Genomic DNA, 14927 nt, shown 5'->3' on the forward strand with positions numbered 1-14927 from the left:
TAGGTCTTCTTTTTGGTAGGTTCTTGACCTTTTCTGGCGCCGTGCACAAACTGAAGGACGGGATGGGGAATGTCATCCATCATCAATCCTGCAGTTTCATTAACTCAGCTTCCAGTTTTGTTTCAGTTTTATTAAACAGATTTTTTCTTAAAGCAAATACAGCAAGGAAATGTTATTAAAAACTCTGATATAATTCATTTGTTTTCTAAACCGCTTAATCCAATCCAGGGTCGTGGGGAAGCTGGAGCCTATCCCAAGGGCGACAGGCAGGGTACACCCTGGACAGCCAAGGATCGAACCAGTGACCTTCTTGCTGTGAGGCCACAGTGCTAACCACTGCGCCACCGTGTAGCCCTCTCTGATATACTCCAATATAATTATATAATTTAGTTAATATATGTCATCACTGCTCTTTGTTCATACTTCGTTCAGCTGTAAAGAGACTTTATGGACGCCCAGTATATCAGGTAGGACTGTGACGATATGCTTTTGTCCCGATTCGATAAAAGAATTGCGATTCTCACAATTCTTTTACTGCTGTTTTTTAGATTAATAACGAAAAAATGTATAAAACTTTTTTTTTTGCTTATCATTTTTCTTGATTTCAACGAGAAAAAAACAACACAGCAGCCAGATCATCATTCTGCTGCTACAATGCCCAAGAAGACAACTAAAAACATCAATAAAACCAATAAAAATGACAAATATTACATGATTATTTTTACATATTTGAAAAATGATTAATTTTTTAACAAAAAGAAAAAAAAAAGATTTTAAAAATTATAAAGCAAAAATTCCCAATATTCAATTTTTCCATTTGATTTTCCCACCCCTAATATCAGGCCTCTTTAAACAGTAGCCAGTGGGCTAAAAGCAGCCTAGACCAATGTCCATGTGGCCCAGTCCGGCCCCCCGGTCTAACCCTGACCCCCAGCCCCCCGGTCTAACCCTGACCCCCGGTCCCGGCCCCCCGGCCAAGCCCTGACCCCCGGCTCCGGCCCCCCAGTCTAACCCTGACCCCTAACCCCTGGCCCTGACCCCCTCAGCCCTGTTTAAACATCTTGGTCTGAAGATCTGACCCAGCTGAATACGTCGTGGAGGAACCCTGCTGTACATCATACTGAACTTCCTGGACGAGCAGCACTTCTCTGCCACAGCGTGATGAAAAAATGTCCAACAGGACGGAAATATTTCTGGATATTATTTATTTTTATTTACATTCTAGCGTATTTAACTCCTCGTGTCTCAGAGCAGCCAAAGTTCAGCAGGTTTATAATGAGGAAGAGGTTAGTTCATCACATCCTGCCTTGTAGTTATGTAGCGTAGTTATGTTTTAACCATCCATCCATCCATCCATCTTCTGCCGCTTATCCGGGGTCGGGTCGCGGGGGCAGCAGCCTAAGCAGGGAAGCCCAGACTTCCCTCTCCCCAGCCACATTTGCCAACTCTGCGGGGGGGATCCTGAGGCGTTCCCAGGCCAGCGAGAGATATAATCCCTCCAGCGTGTCCTGGGTCTTCCCCGGGGTCTCCTCCCAGAGGGACGTGCCTGGAACACCTCACCAGGGAGGTCCAGGAGGCATCCTGACCAGATGCCCGAGCCACCTCAACTGGTTCCTCTCGATGCGGAGGAGCAGCGGCTCTACTCTGATCTCCTCCCGGATGGCCGAGCTCCTCACCCTATCTCTAAGGGAGAGCCCGGCCACCCTGCGGAGGAAACCCATTTCAGCCGCCTGTATACGAGATCTGGTTCTTTCGGTCACGACCCACAGCTCATGACCATAGGTGAGGGTAGGAACGTAGATCAACTGGTAAATCGAGAGCTTCGCCTTCTGGCTCAGCTGCTTCTTCACCACGACAGACCGGTGCAGAGTCCGCATTACTGCAGACGCCGCACCGATCCGTCTGTCGATCTCACGCTCCATCTTTCCCTCACTCGTGAACAAGACCCCGAGATATTTAAACTCCTCCACTTGAGGCAGGACCTCACTCCCGACCCGGAGAGGGCAATCCACCCTATTCCGGCTGAGGACCATGGTCTCATGGTCTATGTTTTAACCATTGACATTGATTTACACTGAACTGCTTTTTACAAGCTGCTTATTGGTTGACTGTGAGGCCAACTTTGTATTTTAGCATTTAAAAAATAAAAAAAGACAAAATGTTTGCTTTTCTTTCTGTTTGGACAATAAGAAGAAGAATCAATGTTTTTTTTAATGAAATGTTAAGAGAAAAATAAATTTGTAGTAACAATAGTTAAAGGTGCAATGTGTGAGTATTACTGGCATCTAGTGGTAAGCATGAGTATTACATACAGAACCTGCTTGGAAGAAGTAATTATGACACAAGAGATACAGTCTTGTTCAGGGGTACCCAAGTTTGGACCTGGAGATCTATGATCCTGCGACTTTTAGATGCATCCCTGCTCCAACACGCCTGAATCCGATGGCTGAATTCCGCATGTCATCCAGCTCTGCAGAGGCCTGGTAACAACATGCATATGCTTCAGGTGTGTTGATGTATTAGAAAGTTGTCTCATAGTAGATCTCCAGGACCAGACTGGGAGTCCCCTGGTTGTCTTCATCAACATGTGGGGGTCTTTGAATCTCCGCGGGAACTCGGACTGTTGGCTGGTTTTGTCGTTTTAGGGAAAAATAAAGCATTTAAATGTTGTACCTGGTGTCCCTCTCTGTTGTTGTTTTCTAGCAGTTTATCCAGTCAGACCAACACAGTAAGCCAAGAGTGTCCAGATCCGGTCCTCAAGGGCCACAGACCTGCAGGTTTTCCCTGTGTGCCTGCTCCAACACACCTGACCCAAATGAATGAGTCACTGTGTAGAACCTTATAGGCTGTTGGATCCATTTAAAGTGAGTCAGGTGTTGGAATACTGATACATTATAACCTCTAGAACAGCGGTCCTCTAGGACCACATTCCTCCTGGACAGCGGTCCTCCAGGACCACGGTCCTCCAGGACACCGGTCCTCCAGGACAGCAGTCCTCCAGGACCGACTTTAGACACCCCGTAGAAGTAGAAAGTAGAAGTAGACAGTAGAAGTAATCAGATGAAAATGCTCCATGTTGCATCCATGCTATATCCATAAAGAAGCTTTTCTGGTTTTCTTCTCTCTGCCGACAGAAAACTAACAGACAAGTTATCTATCTTCTTCCTGTTGGAGGAATCAGCTGCATGTTTGTCAGATTTCTCATGAAGCTTCTTGTGGTCGACAACGTTGCATGTTTCTTCTGATGTCCTGCAGCTGTTTGCTAGCAGATGGGAACACCGCTGCCACCTTGTGGTGGTATCAATGAATTACAACCAAATATGACTTTAAACTGTTTAAACCAAGACAAGTCTGCTAAATTTTATTTCTCTTCTCTAAATTAATTAAATGAAACCTCATGAATCATGTCACTGTTTGCTCAGCTGGATAATCAGCTCTAACCTGCAGGAAACATCTTCACATGCATCCATAAGACTATATTTTAAATTCCTTCAAAACCTTCAGCTGGTTTTAGCCTCTGAAGAGCTGAAAGCCTGTAAGAGGCACTTCTCCACATCTGGGTCTTTGTTCTTGTCTCCAGACAGACAGCAGCTCTGCTGACATGCAGGCTGCAACCATTCTCCCATGAAGACACGACTTGTATCACCTCTGCAGTAAGGAGACACTTCAGACTTCATTTCTGACCGACTTCAGCTCCTTTTCACGGATCTGACATTAAATGTCACAAATCCAGCTTCCTGTCAAACAACCACACGTGCAGGACATGACAGGTCACTGCGTGCGTGTTTCACCAAAACTGTTGCTGGTTTTCTGTCAGCTCCACCACCATCATCACCACAACTTCACTCTGCTCTTCACGCCTCCGTGGCTGCGCGCGTGCGTCCCGTAAACAACACCTGTAGTGCGCGATCTGAGCCAGGTTGGGATTTTTACACAAACAAGTTGCGTGGAGCCGGAGCTGCTCGTGGCTTCACATCCAACACGCACGCGCTCAAAGAGCCGGCGTCCTGTGTGCGTGCGTGTGTCTGCGTGCGCGTGCGTGCTGTCCGGTTCGCCTCCAGGAGCAGCTGCGCGGTGACAAAGAAAGGAGCGTTTGCACGGTTCCTCCTCTTCCTCCTACTAAACATTTTGCCTTGAGATGAAGAAAAAACCCCGGAGGCGCGCGCGCCGTGGCCACTCATCATTCCACGTTAAACACGCACATGCACATGCACGGGGATTAAAACAAGGTGAGATTGAAGCAGCGCGTGCAGGACTTACCAGGGCTGCTCCAGCTCCCAGTCCCGAAAAAAGTCGAATTCAAAGAGGTCCATTCCCGCTTCGGCTCCTGGTGTCGGTGGTTAAAATCCCAAGCTGGTGCGACGTGGTTCTACATGGACTGCTGATACTGGGAGCGCGCGCGCGCGTGTGAGAGAGAGAGAGTAGAGACAAGCTGCTGCCAGGAAGCTGCTACGTGGTCGAAGCAAGCTGACAACCAGGCAGAGGTGGAGGGAGGGAGAACACACACACACACACAGAGAGAGAGAGAGAGAGACGGCAAGTCAGATGTCCACGCAGAACATTTTCACTCACAAACATACTTTTATGGTTTCACAGATGTTTACAAAAGAAGTGACGTCACAGTGTGACACGTAGACGTCAGAAAGCTGCAGGTGCTTCCACGTCACATCTATCTTCTATCTCCACCATTTCTTCTTCTTCTTCTACAGTATTTTCCTTTTTCATCCCTTCATGCAACAACCTAAAGTCCAGTTCGGACAAAAAGGTCCAGTTTGGTCCGGGAACCCCGCCAGTATGTCCATGTGGGTCCATAACGGATAAACCTGGGCTGCACGGGTCCCACGTGGGTTCGTCCATAAGGTTACATGTTGGTTCCAGAGGTGTAGGAAGTAGAAGTAGACAGTAGAAGTAGAAAGTAGAAGTAGAAAGTAGAAGTAGACAGTAGAAGTAGACAGTAGAAGTAGAAAGTAGAAGTCGTGTCCGGCAGAGCCGTCCAACCAGTCACTAAACCAGCTGAATGTAACCAGCTCAGCTCCACTGCAGGTAGACGAGCCTGTTGGTGAAAACACCTCTTCTAAATGCACCAGTGGATACAAAAACATGGCATGACTTCTACTTTATTTTTACTTCTACTTTTTACACCTAAGGTTGGTTCTGACTGGGTTTCATCTTGAGCCCAACTTGGTGAGTTATATAAGACCCGTGTAGGTCCCAGATCCCAGCCAGCATGTCCATGTAGGGCCCCTAAGCAGGGCCCGATTAAAAGTGCACAGGCCTCTCAGAGTGTTACAGGGGCCCCGTTTCACACCATTCATTTTCCTAACTACCTAATCCAATCCAGGGTCGCGGGGAAGCTGGAGCCTATCCCAGCTGGCTTTGGGTGACAGGCAGGGTACACCCTGGACAGCTCGCCAGTCCATCGCAGGGCCACACAGAGACGAACAACCACTCACTCCTAGGGGCAATTTAGAGTAACCAATCAACCAAACATGCATGTCTTTGGACAGTGGGAAGAAGCCGGAGAACCTGGAGAGAACCCACGCATACACGGGGAGAACATGCAGACTCAACACAGAAAGGCCACTGACCAAACCCAACCCCAGCCAAGGATCGAACCAGTGACCTTCTTGCTGTGAAGGTCGCTGCTGACCACTAGGACACCGTGCAGCCCGTTCCACACCATAACATTGTGAAAATTGTGAATGATGCACTGTGAAACATCATTTCTAACATCTCTCACCCAGTGGTACCAATAGCAACACAACAGACACTAAACTAAATCTGGCTTTTATGTACATTGATGCCACCATACAAAATTAGATGAGTAATTTTAAACTGGTTTGTAACGAGCACCTGAGAGAACCAGGCCTGATGCTCGTTCCGGATAAAAGTGCCAGCTCTGCCCCTCTGGTTCAGGAGTGGTTATCACCTTCGACACCTCCTCTTCTCATTGGTTCACAGAGGGCCATTCCGGGAGCAAGCCAGGAGATAAAAAGACGCTGCTGTGCTTCGACTGGAAGGGGAAGTAGCTGTCTGTTTCTGGTCGTTGTCCCATCTACTTGGGTTCTGGGATGGACTTTTTTTTGTTGATGTTTACTGTGAGGTTGGTGGAAAACCTCTGTGACCCGTGTTTGTGGCGGACTTTTAGAGAGAACGTTTTGATGTTCTTAACAGGACATTCCTGTGTGTAAATCTTAATGGTTTGGTTAAGATCTGGTCTTCTGCTTTGTTTCCTTTTGTAGTCTTGCCCTGTTATTTGGGTTCCTGGGATACCCTGTGTTGGGTCATTGAATGATTACTATGTTTTCATATATTGTTTTGCTGTTCCCTTTACACTAAAAACCTAGCGTGTTGCTACACGCCTGACTGTATTGTGTGGGCTACCCAGGGGTTTCTAATAAACTGTTTTCCTTTTGAATCCATTTTGTCCAGTGGTTCAGCATAAACAGATCTGGAGGCTGTCTATAGATCCCCATTCACTGAACGAGTTAAAAGATGTTCTACCAAAACCATTTTATAGCCATTATGACTATTTTTAATGACAAAATCTTCCAAATGGATCATTATCAGAAAGACGGAGAAGGTTTTAGGGGATTGATAACCGGGGGGGGCTATGGTAGAGCCTCTGCAGTGGGGAGCATGTTGGTCATCATTTCCTCTACAACACCTGAAGCTGTGCAACGGAGACCGTCATCGAGTCAAATTGGCCAGTTGTGCGTCAGGCAGAGTCTGAATGGTGGAACAGAGAGATCCAACCATGTTGACTCAGTTGATGCCATGATGTCAGTTTGCTGTTTGACACACACTAACATGGCACCGAGCTGCCTCATTCAATCTGGAATACCTACCAAGGGAAACATCTTTCACTACATTTTCTCAAATAGACCCAGTGCTTTATTAATATCACTTTCTTTACTCTTTTTCACCCTTTCCTCCTTTACAAACGTCGGATTTTAGTGGGAATCTTTGGATTTCATGCTGGATCTTTCTTATTCCGTCGAGCATCTGGATCTTTTTCTTCTTCTGTCCATTCTGACGGACAATCGGACTTTCCTCTGATTCTTGTCCGCGTGGAGTCATGATCAAGACGTGTACATACCGTAGACTCTAGAAAAAAACTTCAGGTGGAGGTCCTGTAGCCTTTTCCATCTGTTTTCACTGAGAAAAGTCCACAGATTTACTCTACGTACAGTAGAAATTTTTGGTCATTTTGCTTTGTTTCTTTATTGTTTTGCTGCACTGAAATAAAAAATAGAAATAAGTAAAACTTATAAGGTGCGTTCATGTAATTTTTAAACATTTATAATATTGGAGAAAAAAAAAGGACATAATGGTAAAACTGATTATTTACCTGACAATCAAGTTGGAGCAGCTCCTTTTCTTCTCTTTGTAGTTGATTTTAATGAATAAATAAAAACACGATGATCGACCAGTTGCGTGAAACTTGTTGTCAGCCCTTTGATGAGAAGTCCAAATGTATTGAGAATGATCTGGGCAGCTCTACGCAGGAACGTGTCTGTTTTGGATGGTGTCTCTCTGTGTTTGTGTGAGTATTTTGGTCTGGAGGCAGCATGCCAGCTCTACTCTGCATCACAACCAGCAAACAGCAGGAGCGAAGAGGAGATTGCTTTAAAGTCTGGTTTCGTAACCTTGATCAATTCAAGCTGCATCAATCAAACGAGCCTAAAACATCTACAGACTTTAAAAACATCAAAATTCAACCAATTTGAAATGATTTCAAGCACCTGCAGGACAACCGGTTTGACATGAGAGAGAGGAAAGTTGTCCAAAACTAGGTCAGACTTCGCGACATGGAGGATGTTGGATGACAGAGACCTGAAGAGAAATGTAATCAAAACAAATCCACAAACAGATCAACACATAATTTCCTCTCGCTGCACTGATTTTATGAGCAAAATAATTTTTTTTTTTTAACAAACAGAAATTTTAATTGCTGTTTTGCCTGTGGTTTGCAGTGTTGTTGAAAGCAGAGCTGTTCCAGTCATTTAAACCATGACTGTGGGAGTCAGTTTCTCTCTCTGAGATGCAGCAGAGAAGAAATCCAAACTGATAAAATAGTCAGGAAGGACCAAGTTCTTAGCTTTGAGCTCATTATACTTGCTGTGTATCTTGCAGAAGTTGAGAAGTGCATGTCATGAATTTTCAATATGTGCCCAGGCTTTTTTCCTCCCGTTTCTTGGCGATACATGTAGCAGAGGAAGCCGGAAGTCAGAGAGGTGCCACAGCGCCTTCATGTGGCTCAAAATAAATATTACATCATGATGAAACTACTTTCCATCTCTCTTTTCCAAATTAATCTTTTTCTTTGACATAACTTCTCCACACTGCACTTCACATGACCCGTCTAACTGTATGTTCAACAAAATACACTCACATAATGCCATGCAGTGTCTATAACAGGGAGTTTTGAAGTTACTTACCTTATTTATTTGTATGATTCCGTAATACAGGGTGGGATAGATAGTTTGTATTTTCTTTCATTTATCTGTTTAACTGATCCATAATTAAACCTCTTACACTGAAACACTTACTCTTTATGTGTCCTGAAAGGCTGGATTTAGCTGATTCTTGAACTGAAATGATGATTTGATGCAATCTGTTGCTTTTTTTTGTTTTTTTTTAACTGGCTTGTATGACTGCTGTAATTCCAAACTGGAAAAACGTGGATTTGTTGTGACTGGATTGTATTTGGCTCTGAAACGACTGATGAACCGGAGTTTAATTTTAAACCTAAAAAATGACATCCAGCTTCTGTGTCTACATTAATCGGCAAATTCAGGAAAATGGTTACGCATCAAATTTAACTTTTAATATGCAATAGAAAGTATTAATGCAGAATTTGTATTAAAGAAAAAAGTAAAAGAAATTTATGTTTTATAGCACATTTCATAATGTGCTTCAAAAGAACATGAAGTAATAAAAAACTGTGAACCAATTAAAATTAGACTGAGACATTATTGACCTTTTGCAAAGCCCCGACCCCCCATGGTTCCTGTTGTTGTGCCTGGCAAGCTTCCTAAAGCCGATGACCTCAGCTGCGTCCCAGTCAAGAGCCAACCTTCATTCATTCATTTATTTTCCAAACCACTTAATCCAATTCAGGGTCGCAGGGAGCTGGAGCCGATCCTAGCTAGCTTTGGGCGACAGGCAGGGTACACCCTGGACAGCTCGCCAGTCCATCGCAGGATCAAGCGGCAACCTGTGGAGGTTACAAGTGAAGCCTATGCAGAAGCAATAACCACCTGGCTGAAAGCCTGGAGAATGGTGCCTGGATGTTGGGCGCAGTTGGATGTCTAATGGGTGTGGCAGTGTCAGGGTTTATCCAATCAAAATGTTGATGGGGCGGAGTTGAACATCCAGTCCCACCCAAGCGGCAACCTCCGGCGGTTAAAACCATAGACATCATATATACGTAGACGCCTCATTGAGCGCTGGAGAGTGAACCAGCGTCGCCGCCATATTGGATGGCTCTCCGCTGTCGAGTTTTGCTGCAGCGTCAACGTAGTTTCCCCACAAAACTTTTTTGTGGAACAACGCGTATATATTACACACTAAAAAAACACTTTTCTACATAATTGGTTCATAAATAATATTAACACAGTGAATAATCTCCTGAATGCAAGTGAATTGTTAGAATTATTATATTATTATTAGAATTATTCCTACACACCAAGAACCCAGTAGAGGCAACACAGGGTTAAAAAGTAGAAGTAGAAAAAAAAGCGTAGCATATATGAGTAACGAAGCAGAGCGCTGGAGGATTTAATGTACTGCACAAAGGACAATCATGAGACAACAAGTGGGGAGAAGACATTACATTTAACAAAGAATGAATGAAGAATAAAATAAACCTAAATGAACAAATACACACACACACACACACACACACACACACACACACACACACACATATATATATATATATATATATATATATATATATATATATATATATATCTATATATACTTTTCAACACCAGTCTGAGACAAAATAGAGTCCCAGTGCTGTGCAAGTAAACACCTTTCAGGACCCATTACAGTTTGCATATGATAATGGACTTGGGGTTGAAGATGCCATCATATACCTGCTCCAGAGAGCACACTCTCATCTGGACCATTCAGGCAGCACTCTGAGGGTCATGTTCTTTCATTTCTCAAGTGCTTTTAATACCATTCAGCCTGCTTTGTTATGTGAGAAGCTCCATAAATTCCAGGTGGATACCTCCACAACCACCTGGATCTATGACTACCTCACAAACAGACCCCAGTTTGTGAGACTGAAAGGTTGTGTGTCTGAGATGGAGGTCAGCAGCACTGGTGCACCACAAGGAACTGTACTCTGGCCATTCCTCTTCACTCTGTACACCTCAGACTTCCAGTACAACTCTGAGTCCTGTCATCTGCAGAAATACTCTGATGACTCTGCAGTTGTGGGGTGTATCAGGGATGGACAAGAAGCAGAGTACAGAGAACTGGTCAGTCAGTTTGTTAAATGGTGCGGTGACAATCATCTCATATTAATAGCATATAATAGCAGCAAAACAAAAAAGATGATTGTTGACTTCAGGAGGAAGAAGAATAAACAAAGCACTGTTTCCATCCTGGGAGAGGAGGTGGAGGTGGTGGAGGAATACAAGTATCTTGGAGTTCAGCTGGACAACAAACTGGACTGGAAATGCAACACTGACTACATCTACAAGAAAGGTCAGAGCAGACTGTACTTCTTAAGGAAGCTGAGATGGTTTAACGTCTGCACCAAGATGTTGCATATCTTCTATAAGTCTGTTGTGGAGAGTGCAGTCAGCTTTGCAGCATCTGCTGGGGTAGTAGCATCAGAACCAGAGACTTGAAGAGAATCAACAAACTGATCCAGAAAGCTGCTTCTGTGCTTGGAGTAACTCTGGAGCCGCTGGAGCTGATTGTCCAAAGAAGAATGCTGCACAAGCTGATGAAGATGATGGAGGATTCTTCACACCCTCTCCACAACACAGTGATGAAACAACAAAGTGTGTTCAGTGAGAGGCTTCTTCAGGTCCGATGTAAGACTGAAAGATACAGAAGATCATTCTTGCCAGCAGCCATCAACCTCTGGAACAAGACCTCCTCCAGTAAATTATTATATACTATAATATTGAATTTCCCTTTAGGATTAATAGATTAATAAAGTATTTTTCATTTCATATATATATATATATATATATATATATATATATATATATATATATATATATATATATATATATATATATATATATATATGTATATGTATGTATATGTATATATGTATTTATATATATGTATATGTATGTATATGTATATATGTATATATATATATGTATATATATACATATATATATATATATATATATATATATATATATATATATATATATATATATACATATATATACATATATATATATATATATGTATATATATGTATATATATATATGAGGGTCACAGCAGGAATAAACATGTTTACAGCAGAAATAAACATGTTTACAGCCTGGTTCAAAAATCCATTTTTGGTTTAATAGGTCAGGTTTACCTTCATGACAACTCATGAAGCCCTTTTGCCAAAGTTTGGCATATTTAGGGGCGTGTTCTTTTGATTGACAGGTACCCGATCGCCAGCTTCAAGTCAGAAGAACGTAGAACAACCGCGGTTTTTAGGTGGTTAATAAAGTGACTTATATTTAGCCCGATTACATGAGTTAGCTGGTTAGCTCCTGTCATCTCGGGGTTAGTTGGGTTAGCTCTTAGCTACAGAAAGCTCGGAGTTCGCTCGATGTCAATCATCCGCCATGACGCTCACACCCCCCCTCTCAGCTCCACCTCTTTGCCCATATTTGTATTTTCCGGTCAGACGACACACATGCCCCTGGCAAGATGGTGATGGTAGGAACCGCCCACCGAGCTTCAATTCAGCTCTTCAGAAACCTACGGGTGACGTCACAGAGGCTCCGTCCATCTCTATATACAGTCTATGGTCCCACCTCATTCTCCAGTCTGCAGCTAAGACCCTCTCTGCAGAAGTGCATAAAACTGCAGTTCCCCCTTCATCCACTAGGGGCTCCAAAACAGCGCAAATCCCCATAGACTCCCATGTTAAAAAGACCAACTTCACAGCAGAAATAAACATGTTTACAGCAGAAATAAACATGTTTACAGCCTGGTACAAAACTCCATTTTAGGTTTAATAGATCAGGTTTACCTTCATGACAACTGTGGGGGGAGTGGATTTTTTTCTAACTCACGCGTTTAAAAGTAATTTAATCTCTGTAAGCGACAGGATAGATTGTGTGTGTGTGTGTGTGTGTGTGTGTGTGTGTGTGTGTGTGTGTGTGTGTCTGTGTGTGTGTGAGTGTGTGGGAGGGGTGGAAGGGCCTTGGTGCCCGGGGAGCGCAGCTGGTGCGCTGCCATTCAGTGGCGGTCTGGGTGTCCTGGCTCTCCATTGGCGTGGGCTGTACCTTCTGCCTGCGGGGGTGGGGGGGTTGCCTTCGGGCTCTTGGGGTCCTGGGGCCCGCACTCTGTCTGCCCTGGGTGGCTGGTGCCCAGCTGAGCTGGGCTTTGCCGGTCCTGGCCTGCTGTGGCCTGTTCCCCCTGACCATGGGGGGCTCTGCCACCTCCTGGGTGGATGCATGGCTGGCTCTGGAGCGGGGTGGTTGGGATCTGTGCTTGGGGACGGCCGCCAGCAGCTCGAGCCTCGGGGTTCTCCGGGCCTTCCTCTTGCCTGTGTGTGGGCAGGGCCACAATGTGTGGGCGGGGCCACATTAGCATGCTCTCTCTTCTCTGAACACGTTCCACTCTGTATGTTCTGCATGTGACACAGTCACAGAGTCGCCTGCAGCTTCATTTACTAACAACGGCTGGTTTTCTTCCTGTGTGTCTGATTTAGCTTGTGAGCTCTGGGTTTTCCTGACAGTTGATGGCTTCGTCCTCTTGCAGGGAGAACATGACTCCAGTGTGTATAAGTGTATGGATGTGTGTATATATAAGTGGGTGTGTATGTGTGCTTATATACACGCAAATGTATGTAGGCTGTTCTCTCAATCTTTTTTTTTCCCCCTTTCTCTCTCTTTTTCTCTCTACAAGGTGTTATCTGTTTTATCTTCTTTTCGAAAAAAAAAAAAGAGTAATTTAATCTCGAAATTTGGCATATTTAGGGGCGTGTCCTTTTGATTGACAGGTACCCGATCTCCCGCTTCATGTCAAAGAACGTAGAACAACCATGGTTTTTAGCCTTGCTGTGGCCTCACAGCAAGAAGGTCGCTGGTTCAATCCTTGGCTGGGGCAAGGTTTGGTCAGTGGCCTCCCCGTGTATGAGTGGGTTCTCTCCGGGTACTCCAGCTTCCTCCCACTGTCCAAAGACATCCATGTTAGGTTGATTGGTTACTTTAAATTTCCCCTAGGAGTGAGTGTGAGCATGAGTGGTTGTTCATCTCTGTGTGGCCCTGCGATGGACTGGCGAGCTGTCCAGGGTGTACCCTGCCTTTTGCCCAAAAAGACTGCTGGGATTGGCTTCCCCGCGACCCTGAATTGGATTAAGCGGTTAGGAAATGGATGGATGGACCTCCGTTAGTTCCAGGTTAGCTCAGTTAGTGCCCACTGGACGTCCAACTCCGTCCAAAATCCAGCCAGCAAAAAAAATTTTAGTGTACAGATCTAGAAATATATGTGATAATTAATGATATACAAATAAGATACTTTCAATAGCAAAGGAACTAAATTAAATGGATTTCCCTGATAGTTCTGTTTCACATGAGGTCCCTTCACACAGGTGAGACGAAGCTGAACGGGCTGTGATAGTTTTATAGATGCAGCTCGCATCAGGTGACGTCAGGTAAATGGTCATAAACCAGTTGCTTGTGACAGTGAGGTGTGTTTTATGATGGGCCATAAATGGGCCATAGATTCCCACAGCGCTGCCTGGTTGTCCTGTTCTGCAGAACCTGCAGCTTCACCATCAAGACGATTCTCACCTGAACTTGCCCCCCCCTCGACATTTACATCAGACCCATCTTCAGCCACCTTCCAAGCACTGACTGGAACAGAGAATTTCTCTTTTTGAAAACTGAAGATTTTTAAATTTGTGACTATTAATGTGTGAATGAATCATTTATTTTCTTTTAGAAATAAAAATTTTCAATTTGTGAGGATTCGTCTCCTTTTCTAGTAAAATTGTGATCAACTGCCTTGTGTTGAAATATCTGCTCCAAGAAACTTTTTTATTACATCTCCATCCTCGCCAAAGAGAAGTCTGGCAGGATGAGATTTAACGAGAATAACGGCTTACTCCAACATTCAACGGAAACGCCTCCAAATCACTGTCATGCTTTCTCCAAATTTTTCACATATTCCTGTTATTTAGTAAAAAGCTGTAATGGAAATGCAGCTACTGAAGGTAAACATGTTTGTGATCCCCTCTTCCCTCTTTTTATTTAGTATTTTACATTAACTGCAACAGTATAACAGTGTTAACCCCTCAGGTGCCATTTAGCTTTTAAAAGAAAATGTTCAGTTTCACCTGAGTTCATGATGGACTAAATGTAGTCATACATGTCTGTAATGTGGTGAAAGTTTCAGATTTTTCTACACAATGTTTTCATTTCAGTTAATTCTACACATCTGGTTTAGTTTAACCTTACCGATTAACCCTAAAACAGACTGAGCATTAATAACCAACCAGTCTCGGGGTAAAATGGGAAATATTTCATATTCTGAATGGAGATGTTGCTTTAAGCATTGCTGCGTCTTTTAAATGTTTCCTATATGAAGAAAAACTTGCATTAAAATGGAAACCATCTACGAAACAGCAGATCAGCTCGTGTCATTTGCACCGAGACGGGAAATAAAACTAACATTTCAGTCAAACTGCATTCACTCGCTTTGCTATTAAAAGATC

The 14927-nt window shown here is 43.9% G+C and overlaps 1 protein-coding gene across 1 annotated transcript in view; it reads right to left on the reverse strand.

Moving 5' to 3' along the window:
• Nucleotides 1-4313, reverse strand: part of aff2 (AF4/FMR2 family, member 2) — a gene marked incomplete at both ends in the record, with an annotated part of 265149 nt that extends 260836 nt beyond the window's left edge. The window contains one exon of the mRNA XM_079249843.1: nucleotides 4261-4313. Coding sequence (XP_079105969.1) covers nucleotides 4261-4313 — 53 coding nt within the window. The remainder of the gene's footprint in view (nucleotides 1-4260) is intronic.
• Nucleotides 4314-14927: the final 10614 nt, after the last annotated feature.

The sequence above is a fragment of the Telmatherina bonti genome (genome assembly GCF_933228915.1).
Source record: "Telmatherina bonti genome assembly, chromosome: 12".
Taxonomy (NCBI): domain Eukaryota; kingdom Metazoa; phylum Chordata; class Actinopteri; order Atheriniformes; family Telmatherinidae; genus Telmatherina; species Telmatherina bonti.